The sequence below is a fragment of the Rattus rattus genome, chromosome 15 (assembly GCF_011064425.1).
Source record: "Rattus rattus isolate New Zealand chromosome 15, Rrattus_CSIRO_v1, whole genome shotgun sequence".
NCBI classification, from domain to species: Eukaryota; Metazoa; Chordata; class Mammalia; order Rodentia; family Muridae; genus Rattus; species Rattus rattus.
This window is the reverse complement of record NC_046168.1, coordinates 70,224,184-70,243,635: the sequence shown is the minus strand read 5'-3', so window position 1 is coordinate 70,243,635 and position 19,452 is coordinate 70,224,184. Positions and strand designations below refer to the sequence as shown.

The 19,452-nt window shown below is 45.3% G+C and overlaps 2 protein-coding genes across 4 annotated transcripts in view; both read right to left on the bottom strand.

The window, feature by feature from the left end:
- Positions 1-1,800: 1,800 nt before the first annotated feature.
- On the bottom strand, positions 1,801-13,741 carry Grpel2 (GrpE like 2, mitochondrial). Of its 2 annotated transcripts, none has more exons than XM_032885606.1 (4): positions 13,617-13,741; positions 7,109-7,262; positions 6,159-6,240; positions 1,801-3,134 (listed from the first exon to the last, which is right to left on the bottom strand). In XM_032885606.1, exons 1-4 carry the CDS (start codon positions 13,688-13,690, stop codon positions 2,770-2,772), a joined length of 675 nt encoding a protein of 224 aa, XP_032741497.1. In that variant the 5' UTR covers positions 13,691-13,741; the 3' UTR covers positions 1,801-2,769. The 2 variants fall into 2 exon arrangements, with proteins under 2 accessions (XP_032741497.1, XP_032741496.1); XM_032885605.1 differs by lacking the exon at positions 13,617-13,741 and adding an exon at positions 8,582-8,713.
- Positions 13,742-16,139: 2,398 nt separating this feature from the next.
- The window catches only part of Afap1l1 (actin filament associated protein 1 like 1), a 62,057-nt gene continuing 58,744 nt past the window's right edge, over positions 16,140-19,452 (bottom strand). For both annotated transcript variants that reach the window (XM_032885912.1, XM_032885911.1), the window contains exon 19: positions 16,140-18,466. In XM_032885912.1, the coding sequence (XP_032741803.1) occupies positions 18,443-18,466 (24 nt within the window). In that variant the 3' untranslated portion in view covers positions 16,140-18,442. The remainder of the gene's footprint in view (positions 18,467-19,452) is intronic.

Below are 19,452 nucleotides of genomic sequence, written 5' to 3'. Positions count from 1 at the left end.
AAGCTTACAACATCAACTTCTCGTTCCTGTTTTCTCCTGTATCAGTTAAGACCTCTTATATTAAAACCTTTATAATAAAGTTTACCTCATGCATAATAAAGTATTATTCGTGCAATAATGTACTTACTGGGCAGATATTTTATACACCATCAGTTACTGAGACTTAAAAACTATACGGGTTCATAAAATTTACAAGGTAGGTGTTCATACAAATAAGGCCTAAGGTGGATACAAAGACTAGGAAACCGAGCTTGTCAGGCGCAGAGGTGAAGAGAGCTCACTTAGAATTCATGAGGCCTTGCATTCCATCCCCAGTTCTAAAAACACGAGTTCTGTTGATGTGAGAGGTAGTAATTTGTCAGCCCCTATGGTGGGGAAAAAAGGCACACATCAGCCTTATTTAATGAGAAACTATAGAGTCCAGAACTTTTGTCTTCTCCCCATATGAGCTAACATAGGATCCCAGAGCTAATCTGACAGAGGCCGAGATCAGGGTTGGAGGAACCAGCCACTGTAGGTAATTACCCATACAAATGTATTTGGGTCACTGGCTGTTGGTGCCGCCTAAAATCACCTCATACCCAAGAAGCTGTGAAAGTAGCTCCTTGCCTATCAGGGAAGACACTGTGTAGTACCCACGTTTACCTGGCAAGCAAAGGCTTCTCTCAGGTCCTCCACTGCTGGATCCCCACCTGTCCCCATTTGCCATGTAAGCAGATATTGTTGCACTGGGGCTAACAAAGCTGGCTTCGTAGGCGAAGATGCTTCCGAGTCTGTCTCCTGCCTCCTGGTGGGTAGCCAAATGCACTGGGATGTGATGGTGGCACTGGCCAGGTTTCCTACGTGGGTGGCAAGGCCTCGAGCAAGAGAAGCATTCTGACCCCAAGGTATCCATAGAGGATGTAAATGTCACCAAGTTGGATGAGAGATAATACGACAAGACATGTGTGGTCCTGGAGGAGCATGGCACTTGGTGCTGTTTACCGAGGCTCCCTGAACCCTAGGCAAATCATGAATAGAGGACCCAGATTATGCATATATAGTGACCGAGGCTGTGCTGTCTTGATATCCCACTTGCATCCCGATGGACTCGAGAGACAGGGTCACCCACACTATCCGTCTACAGGGACTGTGCTCTTCCTTATGCAGTCCTGTTGGAGAAGACCTTACAGATTACCCACGAAGCTCCTGAGTAAGCATGCTACAGCCTCACCATGGCCAAATGTTAACATCAAGGAGAAACTGTGCCATGTTACCTGAGACTTCCCACAAGACATGCCTGCTGCTTCATCCTTCTCCTCCCTGGAGAAGAGCTATGAGCTGCCCGATGGCCAGGTCATCGGTATTGGCAAGAACCAGCCCCGCTGCCCTCGGTGCTCTTCCAGCCTTCCTTTCTAGGTGTGGAATATGATGGTCTCTAGGAACTGACCTTCCACCATTACGTGTGATGTCAATGTCAGCAGAGGCCTCAGTGCCGACAGTGCCCTCTGGTGGTACCACCATGTACTCAGGCACTGATGAGTACAGGATACACTAATTCCCCCGGCATCCTGCACCTCTGCCTTATCTTCCAGCAGATACAGTTCACCAAGAAGGACACAGGGAATACGGCCCTTCCTTTGCGCACTGCCAATGATTCTAGGTGGAGTTCTAGGAGCTGTGTCACACCTTTTCTTAACAAAACATATGCAGAACTGAGACAACTTTGATCTTTTCGTCAATTATAAATATGCAAAAAAATTTTCTTGGTGCTTTGGACTCAGGATTTAAAAACTGGAATGGTGAGGGTGACAGCAAGTGTTTCACAATGTGGACACATTCATTTTATATATATTTTTGTTGCTGCTGCTATAGGAAGTTCCCTGTTCTCTCCAAAGCAGCCCCACACCCTAATCCAGAAAGGAGGATGGCCCTTCCGAGTCCATGCAAGGGAGGCAAGCAGCATCACGTCTATGTAAATTATATACTGTAAAAAATTACCCACCTTAGCATTCTGTTTTTATTTTTGAATTGACAGCCATCATGCCTGGCCCCTAAAGTCTATTTCTCTGACTTGAGATGTATGGAGGCTTTTGGTTTCCAGGATTGGGTTGTGTTGTCAAGGCAACCAGGGCTTGCCTGTTCTTAGACTTGAGACTAGTTTAATGATAAACGTATTCACCTTACCAACAACAGAAAGGGAAGACTGGCCTGACCCTTCAGCCCTTCCAAAAGGGACCAGAAAGGGGTGGCTATGAAACAGTGTGAGTGTGACCCAGAAGGGAACACAAGCACAAGAGATGACTGAGTGAACTGTGAAATAAAAAAGGAGCCTTGGGAAATCTCTCTCCACTCCAGCCCAAATGATCTAAATTTATACAAGGGTAAGGCATTATTCATCCACGTACCTAAATGTCAAAACCAGTCCCCACCATTTCCCTTTCCCAAAAAACTCAAGATACAGATGCTGCCCTAGCTCCAGCAGGCAGATGGAAACACAGGTAAGAAGATTCTGGATTCAGTCATCAGAGTACCAATTTAAATGATTTCTGTAAACATTTTGATAAAGGCCACATGACACTTGTCACATTGTTCAAATGCCTAGTGGCAGGACTCCTGATGAGACCAAACAGGTCACATAAACCCATCAGACACTGCAGAGACACAGCCAATGTGACTAAATCCGAAGTGGAGCACATGAAGGACCTCATGTATAATACAAACCAGCTTAATAAATAAAGGAGACAGAGGTGCCTGGCTCTGGGACAGGGTTTGGTTCCAGTCACCTGTTCAGAGCCTTCTTTGAGACTCCACTGCCACTTCCACTTGTGCAAGTCTAATGGTGCGGCCATGAAGTTTGTAGCCATCCTGCCGAACTAATGCCACGGTGCCAGGCTGCACCCCAACGCCTGCTGGCATGTGGCAGATGAGTTCATGCTCATGAGGGTCGTATTTGTCACCGATGGGTGCCATTTTCTCCAGGCCATGCTTGGTAAACACACTTTTCAGCTTTGCTTCTAACAGGGACAGCCCTTGGAAGACTTTTTCCAGAGTAAGCTTGTGGTCCTGAGGTTCAGCTCCGTCTGAAAAGCACTCGGCAGTCTTCTCCAAAATGTCTGCCACCTCCACGAGGTCCTTACAGAAGCTCTGGATCCCTGTACACAAATCAAACACACATCTGAGGACAATGCTGACCTTAGGGGCACAATCTGGAGGAGGCCCAGGGAAGTGACTAGTACACTTTATACTGAGTATTTCTGAAAGGGGGAAGGTTGCCATGCAGGACTTGGGGATCAGCTTAACCATCCCAGTTCGTCTGACAAGTCAGTGCCTTTTTGCAAAGTGTGTCTGTTTGGAGATAGACAGCTATCTCCAGGAATCCTACTGGGAAACTGGGAAGTTACAACTTGACCAAGTAAGTCTACATAAAACAGACTAAAACCAGGTACATCTTAGTTGTGCAGGGGCCTTTCTCAAGAGGTAAGATAGGAAGATTGCACTAGGAGGGTACAGGTTGGGAGTATCAAATAGGAAAAACACATTGTGCTAAAGAGCCAAGAGATGTTCGTGAGGCTGGCTAGACAGGAAGGTATGACACACCTATAGACAAGGTGAGTGTCCTTCCTATGGCCTATCAGGAAGGTACTGGAAAAGGTCCACACAAACCTTTTAGAGCAATGTGAACTGCTACAAGAGGAAATAAAATTCAGTTGCTGAGACCTACTGTTCTCACTCTGCTGGGACAAGAAATGCTCACCATTAGACATCCAGCGCATAATGCCCAGGAAGGAAGGGTGGGTGAAGAGTAAGGGCTCTATGGACAGGTTTGCAGCCATGCCAAGTGGACAGCTACCTAAACTAGCCACATGTAAGCAACAGACAAGCCCTGACACAGAGACCTGAGAAAGCTGAGCATAACGAGGATGGAACTCTCCCATTAAGTGCCAGGGAAGACGACCCAGTAGAGCTCCGAGGAAAGCAGTGGGAGCCTCATTCAGGCTAGTCCAATGAGAGCAGTATTAGCACTGTGCTTGCTGGTTTGCTGGTTTGCAGGAATGCAAATGGGCTCACAAGGAAGGAATGAACTCAGTGTTGCATGAAGTACTCGGTACCATCTAGTTTACAGGAAGAGGAGGCAGCAGGGAGAGAGAAGGGTGAGCAAAGGTCCTTCAAAGGAACAAGCCCTGATTGAGAGCAGACTAGGTTTTCAGTGCTGGCTATCATGCTCAAGCCCGCGGCTCTGAACATGTGTGAGTGCTGAGCCCTCCAGTACAGTTTGAGAGCAGCACGCTTCTGAGCTGACCTGTGTACTGCCAGGAGAGGCCTGGCTTCTAAGTTGGTGAAACAGTGGAGATTTGGCTAAATGGAAGCCCAAGTTCTCCTTGCTACACCCAGGCCCAGTGTCTGATTGCACTCCCACTACTGCATTAGGACTATTTAGTGTGTGATGTGTGCATGTGCTTTCCTGTATGTGCACACCAGCAGAAGCCATCATAGGTCAACACTGGATGTTTTGTCCTCTGTTTTTCAGTCTTTTACAGGCCACAGAGCTGAACATTTCAGTCAATCTGAGTGCTCTGTCAGCTTCCAGAATCTACCTGTTTCCTCTCCAACAGCACTGGGGTTAGTTACACACTTGACCTTTTTATTCATGAGTTCTGGGTATCCCAACTCAGGCCTTCATGCTTGCAAGGAAATTACCCACTGAACTATCTCCTCAGTCCCAATTTATTACATTCTTTTAATAGGTAGTAATCTCTTGGAAAAAAGAATCTTTGTGACCAAGAAGACAGACTTCGAAGTTAAAAAACTACGCATGCGAGGAGGTGAGACAGTTGTCATGACATCTGTTAAAAATGCCATACTTTGGGGTTGGAGATTTAGCTCAGTGGTAGAGCACTTGCCTAGCAAGCGCAAGGACCTGGGTTCGGACCCCAGCTCCGAAAAAAAGAAAAAAAAAAAAAAAAAGCCATACTTTGTGCCAGGCACGGTAGCTTACTACCTTGGGTTTTAGCACCTGCAAGGCAGAGGCAGGAATCTCTGTTGCGTTCGAGGCCAGTCTCAAACTGGTCTACATAGAGGGTTTCAGGATAGCCAGGGCTACATGGAGAGACCCTGTCTCAAAAGACAAAAATCAAAAACAAACAAAAAACCCATTGTACATTCCTTCTCCCTCCATGATCGTCCAAAAACCACTTTGGTTTCCTAAGTGACTCTGGTCACCAGGAGGAAATTCCCTAGGCTAATGACTGTTATGGGCTCTCTGGCTAGATACAGTTTAGGTTAATAAACTGGCTAGCAGTTAGCTAACATGAGTTTCTTCCTAGTATCTGACTATTTCTTGAGTAAACGGATAATAACTAGTTCTAATTCAAAGCTTGACTTCTGGTGTCCGCCCATCTTGCTCAGCAAGCAGGTGTACACCAGAAATTCTCCCATTGCTACAACTGTGCTATTTGCAACAGACATTTCCATAACCCATCAGCCAATAACTGTCTTCTGTAAAACATCACATAGGAAGCATTTTAGGCTTTGTGGGACAAGGGCAAAAGCCAAGGACTTTATGTTCTGTAGGTAAAGAGAAAACAAGTTTATATGGATTTAAAAAAAAATCATGAAATTTAAAACTGTATATGTTAACTGGCTATGGTTTGTTGAGCCTTGCTATAAACTTGGTCGGTCGGTCGGTCGGTCTGTCTGTCTGTGTCTCTCTCTCTCTCAAATTTTAGCTTCCTTCAGGCCGTTTTATAGATCACCAACTTGTGGAGTACTGATAGAAACAAAGAATTCTCACCCACAGCAGCAGTCTTTCCCATGGAGACAGACCAAAGTTGCTTACACCAATCAAACTTTAGCCTCCCTGGTCATGCACTGTCCTTTGGATTCTCCTTTGACCGTCTTAAAGACTGGCTCATTAATGACAGAAAAGGTTGTGTACAGACTAGAATGTTGGAAATTTACTAACTGTACATGCTTAGAAAAACAAAGGCCAGCATATCATAGCAATGGTTAACATGACACTATTCCCACCAACAGCAGAGAAAGCCTGTGGGGAGGGTGGGAGGAGGGATGAGATCAGCCAGGGACTCAGATGCATTTCTACTTCACTTACTTTACAAATGTGCTACAAAGGTGCGTGCCCTTCAACCACACTTATTCGTTTGCGAATCATCTCTTACCAAATATCTTCGCGTCTTCCACACATCTCTGGGTCCGTCTCCTTATGTTTTCACAGTCAGCGACGGCTCTCTGGTATCTCAGCTAAACATCAAAAGCAAATTCCAGGGATGAGAAACCACTGGGAAAGAATGCTTTTACGTTCTAAGTCTCTTGCTAGTGACAGGGCTCTCTCTCAGCATGCACAAGGGTTTCAATAAAACTAGTTAAGAACAAATAGTGTGAAGCTGGCTGCTCTCCAAACTACCAAAGAGGTGATCTACTTCCTCTCCAGTAGCTCGTAAGTAATTCCGACTAGCTTGAACACATCAGTTTTCAAGTTCATTATTCAGAGAAAAGAGCTTCGAATTTAGGAAAAACTGCCGAGATTTCTTTCATTAATTTGAATCTGATATGACTAAGAGTAAGTTTTAAAAACCTATCACTTATTTCAAGGCAGTTCTCAGCTTGTTTAGTCCTCTTCTCACTTGTAATTCCTGGTTTCTTTAATTGCTCTCATAAGACATGCTTCCCAGCACCCTTTAGTCCGGAGTGGCTTTGCTCTGCTTTGAAATTCTTCTGCTTTACCGATCGATCTCTTCTCTAAGTGCTCAATCACGACTGTGTCCAGTAAGCCAGATGCCCTGACAAGTAGAGTACAGAGACCCAGCAGCACACCCAACAAATATTTACTCTCTATCACCTGACTGGCAGGCACTGTGCCACCTTTACTTTGCCAAGCCATCAGCTATCTAAATGCTGCAATGCAAGAGGGAGCCAAAAAGAGGTACATTCTGAGCCACGTGGCATTTTTAAAAATCACACCTTTTTTTTTTGGCCTAATGGGCCCAGTGGTAGAAGAGCTATTTTAGAGGAAAATTTATTTTTAAAAAAGACACACACAAAACTCTGCTTGAACATTTAAACCAGAGAAGAGACATAAACAACAAATAATATAAAATCTACTACTCACTGTTAAATCCTGGACTTCTTTTTCCAGTTTAACAGCTTTTAGCCTTAAGGCCTGTTCAGCAAGGGAGGGACCAAGTCCATCAGGAGGGTCCTCAGAACTGCAGTCTTCCCCAGCAGTTCTCTGGGTGGCAGTGCTGAAAGGGTGTAGCCATCCCCTAGGAGGGGGGGGCGGGGCAGTGGCACACAAATGCAAAACCACAACAGTTAGAGCCCAGAGCACCCACACAGAAACTCTCCACAGTTTTCAATCAGTCTCGGTGACAAACAATGAAGTCCTTCCTAGGCATTTTTCTGCCTCATCTGTCTCAATGCTTTTAATCGCCCAATACCTGCAGCATGACTAGACTTTAAAGTGCTCTTAAAAGCAATAGCTTTAAGGAGAGAAAAACAGCCCATCAGTTAAGAGCACTGGCTGAGCTCCCAGAAGACGGGGATTCAATGCTGAGCCTTCCGAATGGTAGCTCACCACTACCTGTAACTCCAGTTCTAGGGGATCTGATGCCTTCTGGCTTCTGTGAGCAGCAGGCATGCAGGTGGTGTGGTACACAGACACAATGTAGGCAAAACGCTCACACACAGTTCTACCTGTACGTAGTCGTCAGGACATACAATTTACCATTCATATTGTACAAATTAAACATTTTTACTATGTCCAGAACCAACCAAATTCTGAAATCACAATTTCAGAACATTTTTGCCACATAAAAGAAGACTTTTGTACTCAGTACAGCACTTACCATTTCCTCCTGAATTGCTTGCCCCAGGTAAGCCTGACAATATTTTGTTTTTTACAGACATGCCCTATGGATGCTTAGTGTCAACAAAAGCATAATAGAATGTGTTTCAGATTCATTCATGTATTTGTGATAAGAAAAAAATACTAACAAGTTTTCCAATTAAAAAGAATAGGAGTAGAATGAATTTACTGACAAGTAGAAAATATTAGGTTACACAGGTAGATCAAGGGGACAGGTTTAGTCAATCTGAGTAGGAGCAGTCTTTATAGAGGAGCAGTCTTTAAATCGTAACTATCCAGAGGGGAGAAGCTATGGTGGACAACTTCTACATACACTGCCAACACTCACACTCAATCCCCAGAGGAAGGCGTTGTCAAGTCTCAGAACCTCACCCCAGGGGAGGCTTTGCCATTCCTCCATGGGCCTGAGGCTCTGGGGTCTTTGACATGGCCAGCTCAGGTCAGGCCACACACATCCACTATTTAATCTCCTTCAGGGCTTTCTCTGTTCCCTACACTTTCTTATTTCTCAGATGTTCAGGATGACTCTTCACTCCTGGTCCAGTGGCTGTTTGCTGCAGTACTCAGTACCAGACAGACAGCAGTAAAGCTGCCTTCTTTTGTTGTGTGCCTTTTGGCTACTCCATGTTAGTGCCCCCCTCTCCCACTTTGGGCTCCATCCTGCCCTCAGGTGCCCAGAGTCATTGTTTTTGGGAATCTGTTTCAGCCTCTTTACACCTGGAGACAGGCTCTTCATTGGCTCCAAGGACCTTTCCAAGCCTCAAAGGTACCCAAAGTGGCTGTTCTGCACCTTCAGGAAAACACAAGCATACCCTCATCCCCACATTAGCATGGACCAGATCCTTCTCCTGCTACAGCACCTTAGGGTTTACTCCTCTGTTACCATTCTACACAGTGAGGTTGTCTACTGTACAATTAAACTTTTTTAATGTAAACAAGGCCTTGTTAGGTAACTGGGTAGGCATAGAGCTTTACTCCTTTTAGCTTTTTGTTGCTTGAGACATCTGTGGGATCTTTCTACAATAGCCTGTCCCTGGGGGTTGGAAGGAATGGATGTGTTGTGAGCTAGTTTATGCTGGGCACGAAAGATTTTAATGTAGAAGATGTGTGAATAGGAATATTTTCTACCTAAAGATGCTGTGGTTAGCTCGAAATGGCAAACGCTATGAAGCAGTGAGCAGTGTGGTGTGCTCTGCAGCCTCCTGTGTGAAGAGAGGCATAAGCAATCTGAGGACAGGTATCATTAAACATGCACAAACTGTAGTTCCCAGAGGAAGACATGTGAGTTACAACCATCTGCCAGGGAGCACTGTGATGTAACCCCTGGGGTCAACACCTCATGTGTGACAGGTTGAAAAGGAACCCAGTGGGTTCCTGCTTAACTACTTGCCTAGCCAGTTCTAGGGAGATGGCAAAGTTATGGCATAAAGAGGCGTCATTTTGATGGTACAGAGCATGATTATAAAGAGCTTGCACTAAACAGACTACGCAGCAGCAGGGAAGCAGAGAGGGATCCTGAAGGCGCTGGCTCATACACTACCTTCAGCCAATGGCAGAGGGAGACCTCAGTGTCACCAAATAGGACCAACATAGTAAGAGTTCTGGGTCCTACATAAAAGATGGTATAACTCTTGATCTAGGCTTGTAGCCACTTCCAAGGCTTGCGTTGTTCTGACAACATAGGTGTTGTCACCATTGATGGGAAAAGAAGCAGAGTCTCTTAATTAAATGAAACATAAGGTACAGCCGTAGTCGATGGCAGTCCTGCTGTAGGGATCCACTGCCCGCCTGCGTGACTTCATGGCTCTTAAACCCTGCAACAGCCTCCATTTACCCTATTTCTTTTTTCTTTTTCTTATAACAAAGACTGGGTGTTCCAGGGGCTACTGGGCCATTCTGCTTGGCCTGTAATTGTTTTCCACCAAAACAGTAGCTCCACTGAATACCCCACCTGATGCTGCAAAATGGCCAACTATCTACAGACCAGCTTCTCTGATAGTCAGTGGACTAGGAGAATAATTTCCAGTGGGGTGTGCCTTGTAGTATTGATGGGGGCTGTTAGTGGAAAGAGTCTGTCAAGGAATACCTGGCTCCTGGTCATACATTGATGGGGCTGCAATGTTTTCACTCTCCTTTCATGGTTTCTCAGAATCTCTAAGTACTGAAATATAACTAACTGCCTGTCTCTAGAATCTATGTGTCCTATATTTCTTATACCCAACACTTAGAAGTGCACACCGGGTTGGGGATTTAGCTCAGTGGTAGAGCTTGCCTAGCAAAGCGCCAAGGCCCTAGTTGGTCCCCAGTTCTGAAAAAAAAAAAAAAAAAAAAAAAAAAAAAAAGAAGTGCACACCCATTCGCCCTTTGTTCCTTTAGCTTTATGCCTTTCTCATTTTTCCTACCTTATTGCCCCCTTTTTACCTGCATAAGCACACTTTCTCGTGGAAGTGGTCCCTCGTCTGACCAATAAGAGTTTCTCAGAGCCACTGTCCACACTGTCCACGTCCCTGGTTGGGCGCCAATTGCTACATCCAAATGGCTCCAGGGACAGATGACTGGGGTGGTGAGAGCTCGAAGAAAAAGAGACAGAAAGCTGGGATCAGCTAGTCAGGTCTCCTGGCTGGAGAAACCTCAGCACTCTGGAAGCTTTGATTATATACAGTTTAGTATACAGATTGAACAGAGAGGCAGAGTTATTGCATAAGGCTGAACAAGGAGGTGAGGTTACTACCCATGGATAAACAAGGAGGCTGAACTTATGCAGCTGGATCAAGGGGGCAGGTTTAGTTAATCTGAGTAGAAATAATCTCTGTAAGGAAGCAGTCTTCAGGCAACATCCAGGGCGTGGGGGTGGGGGAAGCTATGGTAGACCTTTTCTGCACAACCACTGTTAACTGTTGGGGTGCACTAGGTGAAGGTGTATCTCTGTATATTCAATTGTGAAATTCTGTACTAGCAGGGTATGGCCCATCCTCGGGTTTTCTATTCTGTAAACATTCACCTTCCTTACTTGCTGATTGGCTTTAATAAAGACCTGTGGCTAGACAGGAAGTGGAGGACGGAATTTCCATGCAGAGAAAGGGTCTCTGGGAGAAGCCAGTGGACATGAAGGAACAGGACGAATTATAGCAGAGCAAAGATACAGACTGGCCACAGATGAGGCCAGGATTAGTCAGTCCGGTTAAGAAGATGAGCTAGCTGGGAGCTGACCCAAGCAAAGACTCCATGACATTATTTATATAAGTGGTGGGTGCGAAAGCCCCATTGTAGTTAACACTAGCACTTCCCCTCAGGAAGGTCTTGTCATTCTTCAATAGGTCTGAGACTCTGGAGTTTTGGGGATGGCTGGTCCCTGTTGACATAGGCAAGACCCAGGACTTTCCCCAGTCCCCACAATAAACCCTACTTAGTGATGAAAAACTCAAGATGAGAGGCTCAAGGCTTAATCACTTGTTATGGACCGCAAAGTTAAGCTGGGCACAGCAGCATGGGACTACCTGCAGTCTCAGGTACTGGAAGGCTGATATAGGTGGATCTTTCTGGTAGCACAGTAAAAAGCCTGTCTCAAAAGAACACCACCACTACCCTTCCCCCAACCCAAAACAAACACACAGAGCTGGTGTTGTTTAGCCAGGATATTTATCACACAAACTCATACAAAGTAACACGGTTCTGGTTTAACTCTTTTATCTTACAGAAGTGGAAACCGAGTAAAAGGAACTCAGTTAGGCTTAGCTAAGACTTCGTGACCACACACTGTAAGGCTCTCAGGGAGGAAAGAGGACCTATACTGTGATAGAGAAATTCTGACTGGAACAGCCTATGGGGTTGCTAAAATAGAATCTTGTTTTAGTCATTTGGGTTTTGTTCAACTACCTATGCAATCTAAAATATGGCACAGCTAGTCAAATGGCTAAGGTCCCAACAATGGGGACATAAATTCAGGAACTGCTTCAGGAATCCTTTCAGGGAACTTTCACACAGGCTTTTAAAGACAGGACATTACCACAAACCAATTTGCCTTGCCAAGGACATTTGATAGCACAGGCTCAAAAATCACAAGCACAAAACATAATTGCCCTTAAAAAGAAACACATGACTTGTGAAGAAGCATGATGACATTTATATCCTCACAAAAGAATTAGATCTTTCTCATTCTCACCACCTAAAAGAGGAAGAAAACACCTCTCCCTATAATTACTCTATCAACTGGCCAGGGAAAAGGTAAACCTTCTGCGACTTCCTCGACAGCAGACCTTGCAAATAAAACCACCTGACCTTGGCTTCTATGGGCATAGGGAAGTGAGCCCTTGCACCTGGTGTTACTAAAATAGTTCAGTTTACATAGAAATGTAGACAAAAACCTAGTTCAGAGCAGATCTTGGGAGTGCGGCTGTCCTGACCTCTAATTTAAGGAAGTTTTCATCATCACCCCTCCTGGATCCTGGTCATTATCTCAAGTGAAAAAACAATCAGGTTAATCAATCTGTGGGTCCAAGACTTCTTTAAAGCAAGCAGTTCATTGCTTATAGGAACAGGGAGATAATGGATAGTGGTCACTGAGAAAAATCTAAACAAAAATTTAAGGAGACGGGAGTAAAAGTTTGCTTTAAAGAGAGCATTCTAGGCAGAGTGCAGAGCTAGTTTGGAGACACACGTGAGAGAACTTTCATCTCCCAGACATTTCAGGCTGGTTCTCAAATTTTATTATGGTTTGATATCCAGTTCTACATAGTTCCAATTATTTGGTTCAGAAAAATATGTCTGAAGCAAATTACACATGGTCAGAGTCTTTCCCTCCTAGAAAACTACATTTACCCTGGGTAAACAGATAGGTGGTCAAAATAGGGCCAGTTTAGAGAAAACGGTCAGTGTTCTGAATAGTTTACTCCTGGAAAGGAAACTAATGTTTGATTATTTCCTTACTCACGCAACAAACTGCCAAAAGATTGAAAACAAACCACCCTGCCCTAAGCATCTCATAGCTCTGGTATGGCGGGTGTTAGGTCAGGTGCACTACGATTAAAAAAAAAGTGACAAATGGCTATGCAAATTTCCTGGATTTCCCCGCAGCTAATTTACAAGTCGGAGTTCTCTAACTCATAGACAGTCTTTTTATTCATTCTCAGGAATGAGCCAACACAAAACACCTGTTCATGAATCACAACTGGTTTCTTGACAGGGTTACTTCCTTAAGATTTAAGTCTGGAGGAGTTAGTAAAATTCCCTAAATTCCAGTTTCCTCAACTATTAAACACGAAATAATAAAAAGAACCAACCACAGTTCTACAGTCCACTGACGGCAACTGTAAATGAAAGTATCCCCAAGACTGATGGGCTGGCCATTAGGAAAACCCAGGTCTAGTGCTTTCTTTTTACACTCAGGTAAAGAACGCCCCTGAGAAGGTGGAGAGATTGCTTGCCCTAAGACCACATGGAGTCCGGCTAAGAACCCTAATACATTCATCACTGCAAGAAACAGGTGAGCAGGGGCTAGGAAAGAGTTCATCTCCGATTCAGTCAGGTTCAGAGTTCTACCTCCCAGGAATGGCCTCGGAGCCACTTATCTTTCTTGACCGGGAAAAGCGCGCCTATGGGCCTCAGCCTCCCTTGCAAGGGACGCGGCGTGGACGCCGGGTCATGGGACCTGAGGCTGGTCCTCGCCGGCGCCCGGTTAGCCCTCAACTTCCGTCCCATGGTTGCCCACGGCGCGCTCACGCCACTGCCGGCCCGGCCCCGCCGCCCCTCTTACCTGCTCTCTGACACAGCCCCCGAGGCCAGGAGGCGCTGCAGCCGCTGCACCGCCCACAGCGAACGCGCCGCCATGTTCCAGATTAGAGCGCCGACACTGCGCGTGCGCGCTCGAGCCAAGTGGAGAGTCGCGCTCTGAAAAACCACGCCCCCCAAGTAGGCGGGGACTTCCGTTTTCCTGTGCGCTACCCTGCTTTTCCGGTCAGGTCGCTACCCTCCTACCTCGTAGTTCATCTAGTCATAGTCATGTGGATGCTTGTGCCAAGAGCCTCGTAGCAGGTGCGAGGTTCACTGTGAGCTAAGTGGATCCTCACCTCATCCTCGAGAAGCGAACACGCAATGAGTGTAAAATGCTTAAACGAGGGGGGGGGACACGGCGTTGCGAAAGTTTAGTAGATTCAGAGCCGATGAGATGACTCCCCAGGCAAAGGCGCTGGTCAGCAAGCCTCAACAACGTGAGCTCGATCCTGGGACCCACTTGGATGGAACCGACTTCCTCAACATGCCCTCTGACTTCACTATGACCTCAGTCATCTATGCGCCATGCGCATAAAAAACTGCAAAGGAAAGACTAGAGTACAGGTTGAAAACTGGTAGATGAAAAGTGGTTCAGGGAGTGACATCCGTTGTAAAGAAAGCCAGTGAAGAGGGAGAGTTGGAAGGGAAAAATACAATATGGGGAAGACATTAAGACTGGGAAATTGGTGCAACCTGGTTGCATCTTCCCCAGTCACACTCCCATAGTTTTTCTTTTCAGACTTGTTTTCCAACCTAACTGTGTGTTAATGGTGTATGTTGTTTCCTCTTAAAATCTAAGCGCTTTCAGGGCAAAACTATATTGTCCAATTATGAGTATAGTGACTTGACAACAGATGCAGTGACTCAGGCCTGTAATCCCACCCACTTAGTTTTAAGGTAAGAGGGTCACAAGAGCCCAGACTGAGTAACAGCGAGGTGGTGTCAAATTACTGGAGAGCTGGAGATAGAACTCAGAAAGGCTTGCTTAGGACATTCCAGGCTTTTCCTCAGAATTGGAAAGTCACTTCTTTGCTGTTCAGAGAAAATCGAAGGGTGTAAAAAGAGGCAGGGAGATACACTGCTGGAAGAGCCTAGGCAGGAGAGGATGGAATGTTTTGTTCTGGTTCATGGCAGAGGGCCTTCTTACTATGCAGCCCTGAACTCTCTTCAGTGCTGGGATTGCAGTGCTGGCCAGCTCATTCCTACCACTGTGGTGGAGTTTCAGAGAACCTGACAACCCCATGCAAGTCGCTATCCTTACATCATATTTTTTCTTGCTTCTTTTTTTTTGCAATCTAGAATTTTGTGGTAGGTCTTGATCACTGATATTTTTTCCTTGCCCAATAAATACTTGTTAAATGAATGAATGAAGTTGGGTGATATCAGTGAAGATATAGGTCAATTTTATTTTTTAATACATGTGTATAGGTATGTATATGCCTACACCAAGGAATGCATGTAGTCACGGGATCATTTGCAGTAGTCAGTTTTGTCTTTAAAACTAGGTGGGTTCTGGGGTCTGAGTTCAGGTCATCAGGCTTGGTGGTAAGCACCTTTTCCCTGCTGAGCCATTTCCCCAGTCCAAGATGTAGATACATTTTAGTGTTTTGCTCGGTGTGGTGTTGCATGACTTTAATCCCAGCACTAGATCTCTGTCAGTTTAAAGCCAGCCAGGTCTACACATTAAATTTTAGGCCAGCCACAGCTGCTTCCCCCACACTCCACTCTCGACAGGGTTTCCCTGTATGGTCCTGGCTATCCTGAAACTCAATCTATATATACTAGGCTGTCCTCAAACTTGGAGATCTTCCTACCTCTCTCTGCTTCCCAAGTGCTGGGATTAATGTGACCTTTCTTTTAGAAAAAAAATTAGGGGATTTAGATGAAAGGGTGTGAAAATGGACCAGTGTTTAATTTTTTAAGAAGGAGTGGGACGTGCTCCTTAAGCACCCTGAATCCTCACCAAAATAAACTTAACTTTTACCGTAGCAACTTGGTCTGACTTTGTCCTCTGCCTGTTGCAGTTCCACGAAGTCCAGGCTTCTGTATCTTTGATCTCGGCTAAGGTCCATCTCAGATGTGATAGCCAACACACTATTATTGTCCTCATGTGCTGTATACCAGTGCGCTTAGCATGGTGGTCATGAACTCTCCCAGATAAGAAACTTGAGGCCCTGACCAATTTGTGACCCTGTGTAAGGTTCCCCAGTGAGGATGAGTGGCCCTAAGAATGTGACACTTCAGACTTGGGAACGCTGAAACTCGAGTTCCCTTCAGACCCATGTCCTGTAGTCTGGAAAACCACAAGGCACACTAATAATGGAGTACAGGAGCTGGCGTTTGCTTTAGTGGCTGTGCTCATAGTTCTTTTAGCCACACAGCTTAGACTGAGTACTTACATACATGTGTTTATTCGTATATATGTGCATACATATGTGTGCATGCATCAGGTTTGAGACCATCTGTGTAGCCTTGGTCAGCCTAAAACTTACTATGTAGACCAGGCTGACTTTAAATTTGGTTTTTATTTATAAATGTATTAGGCGTAACTGCTTCTGGAGATCCACAGATTTGGCTTTAAGAAATAAGGGTTTTAAATCACATTGAACTACAAAAAATAAGTTTTTTTTAAAACTGGTCTCACAGAATCTTAGTGTAAAAGTACAGGCAGTAAATACTAGGGCTGGCTACTATTTAAAACTTTTTTTAATGTTTATTTTGTGTATGTAGATAGGTACAGGTGGAGGTCGGTATGAGTGCCAGTGTGCAGGTCAGAGGGCAGCTTATGAGAATGGGTTCTGTCCAACCTTTCATCATGGATTCTGAGGATCAAGCTCAGGTTCTCAGGGTTGGCAGCAAGGCCCCCCCTTACATCCTGAGTCATGTTGCTGGATTCTGGCTGCACTATTTAAAAGACGAGAGTAAAATGCAGAACCTCTTGTCCAAACATGATTAAGGAGAAACATTTTCCAGAAGGCAAACACTAGGTGTGCTCTGAACATGGGCCTCAGGCGATACATGCTTATGCCGAGCAGGTGCCATGGTCTCATGTTAATGATTAATGATGTAGGGCCCCTCTTCCTTTGAGCTTAAGATCTACTTGTGGAGAAGGCATTTAACCCTAAAATAACTGCCTAAGAAAGAATGTGACGGGTACATAAGGCACAGTGCTGGGCACCACTGCAGAATATACATCTTTTAAAAAGCACTGGAACCCAAGTCTTTGTCACTGAAGATTTGGAGGTCGGATTTGGAATGAAAACCCTCCCTTTGGATTGGATGTCTTTTGATAGCTGTTACAATTTAAATTGTTTTTTTTTTCTTTACAGAAAGAACAAAGGTTTTTGAGCCACACCTTTCTCATCTAGCTGATATTAAGATCCACTTGTGACTTAAGCATTTCCAGCTTTCAGCAATATAGAAAGAAGATGTTCCCCTGAATTAGCTCATTAAATACCAGCCAGGAGTCTTGGGGTGAGAGTCTGATCACAATATGTTCTTATAGTGAAAACCAGAGGGGCTGAATGACGTCCAAGGTTATCCTCAGTTAGCAGCAGACAGCCCAATCTGGACCCAGGACCATGACCCCTAATGTGTACACCCTACTCGTGAGGTGACAGCTGAGGTGATTTTCCTGCTCTGGTCTCCAGCTACTTCAAAGGCTGGTAAGGTTTCAGTGAAGCTGAAGTATGGTAAATCTTGGGTGGCTAACATATCAAGACTAGCAAACCCATCAGCTGGTTATTCTGAGGCACACAACTTCCCCCTTCCTGATTACCCTCTGACCTCTCAGAGTTGAACAGTTTCATCTTTATTGGAGATGAATATGTTAAAAACAGACCTAAAAGCCCAGTGTTGAGACAGTCATGAGTGGTGTAGAAAAGAGGTTGCCTAGGACTTGAGGTCCTATAAAAAATATCAAGTGTTTGGAAAAGGCTTAGCACCCTTGTGGCAGACATGAGCCACCATCCTGTTGGTTTTCCTTAACAGTCTCACTTTGTAGCAGATAAGGAAACAGGCTTGTGGGCCTCCTAGTACAAGATGACAACTTCCTCCGGCCAGAGACTTAAGTCTTCCAACCACAGTCCCAGGAGCTTCAGTGTCACATTAAATAGGTAAGGACTTGACTGACAGCAAAGGAACAGTGTCAGCATCGGAACCCCATCCCTCTGCCACTGTGCTTAAAACGCTCCAGCCGATCAGCTCTCTATACCCTCTCAATGCTCAGATAATCTGATTTAAAAATGCTCAAACCTGGAAGGTTCTAGTGGCTGTAGTCTGGCTCTAAAACAGAAAACTGTGGGATTTTTACATTCTCAATAGCTTTTGTTCCCTGCTGTGCAGGCAGGGATATATAGATTTTCCAGTCCATTACCCCTGCCCAGAGGTTGTCTGTAATGCCCAATAGGAATGCAGCCTGCCTAAGTGTGATCAGGTGATGGAGTGGGTTTGTTTGTTTTTATCACAACACTAGCAGCACTTCAACACTGGCTTCCTTTGCCTTAAGGACTGGGATTGGGATGCCGAGGAGAGGATGGAATGGCTTAGGTGCTTTCATTGCATTGGAAGGCAAAGATACCTAATAAGACCTGTACAGCTGTGGATGCTTCTGTCTCCCGACTCTCCCACCCTTTGCTAGGCCAGAAGGACGCTTCCACTTCTCCCTTCCCGCAGTCCCTAAAATCATGCGACAGTCAAGCTGGTCTTTTGGGTGCCCCAGCCTTTTCCCGATGTCTTTGCGAAGAAAGTATTTCCTCCTTGGACGGACAAGCTTCCGGATACTGCTTCCGGATGGAATTCTCACCCTTTCTAGGTCTTCTTCATCTCCCATTCCTGCAGCACAGAAAGACGGGGAAAATCAGTGTGTTGAGACTGCAGGCTGGAACACTCGCTGCACTCTGCCAAACCAGTCCCTTCCTCCATGCTCAGCACGGCAGCTTTTGTGTGGTGGTGACAAGGTTTCAATATACAGATCAGGCTGGCCTCAAACTCTTGGCGCTCCTCCTCCTTCAGCCTCCAAAGTGCTGGGATTGCACCCTCACCAGGACGGTTGGTTGGTTTGTTTGTTTATAGGGCACGAGTGTTTTGCTTGCATGTCTGTCTGTGTACCATGTGCATGCCTGGTATCCATGGAGATCAGAACAGATGGCGTCAGATCTGGTACTGGAGCACAGATGGTTGTAAGCAACCGTATAGGTGCTGGGAACGGAACCTGTGTCCTCTGCAAGAACAACTGTTCTTGACCTCTGAGCCATCTCTCCAAATACCAGAATGTCCTTTGAAAAATGTATGTTGTATTTACAAAAGTCTGCTCAAGCTGGCCAGTGGTGGCAAATACCTTTAATCCCAGCACTTGAGAGACAGAGGTAGGTAGATCTTGGGTTTGAGGCTAGCCTGGTCTACAGAGCAAGTTCCAGGGCAGCCAGGGATACATAGAGAAGCACTGTCTTGAAAACAAAGAAAGAAGCAAAAAACCCCTAAACCAAACAACCAACCAACCCCCCCACCCCCAGAAAACAAAACAAATAAACCCAAAAGTCTGCTCAAATCTGCCCAGTATGTTACAAACCACAGTTCCTCCACTGGTTTGAAGTTTATAGATTAGGAGCTGGCTGTATCCTGTAGACTCAGCCTGGCTTATCTGTTTTATAGTTTAACAAACTATCAGCTAAGAATGTTTGGTCACGGGGTTTTTAGCTCAGCTTGCCTAGGGAACAAAGGCCCTGGGTTGGGTCCCCAGCTCAAAAAAAAAAGAACCAAAAAAAAAAAAAAAAAAAAAAAGAATGTTTGGTCACATTTCTAAGCACTTGGAAACAATA

Bases quoted from the DNA above. Each gene is read 5' to 3' on its own strand.
- Grpel2 (XM_032885605.1), bottom strand. From the start codon at position 8,682: ATGAGGGTATGCTTGTGTTTTCCTGAAGGTGCAGAACAGCCACTTTGG. The intron at 6,241-7,108 runs GTGAGTAGTAGA...TTTGATGTTTAG, and splicing joins AAGAAGTCCAGGATTTAACA to CTGAGATACCAGAGAGCCGT. The intron at 3,135-6,158 runs GTAAGAGATGAT...ATTTGTGTACAG, and splicing joins GGAAGACGCGAAGATATTTG to GGATCCAGAGCTTCTGTAAG.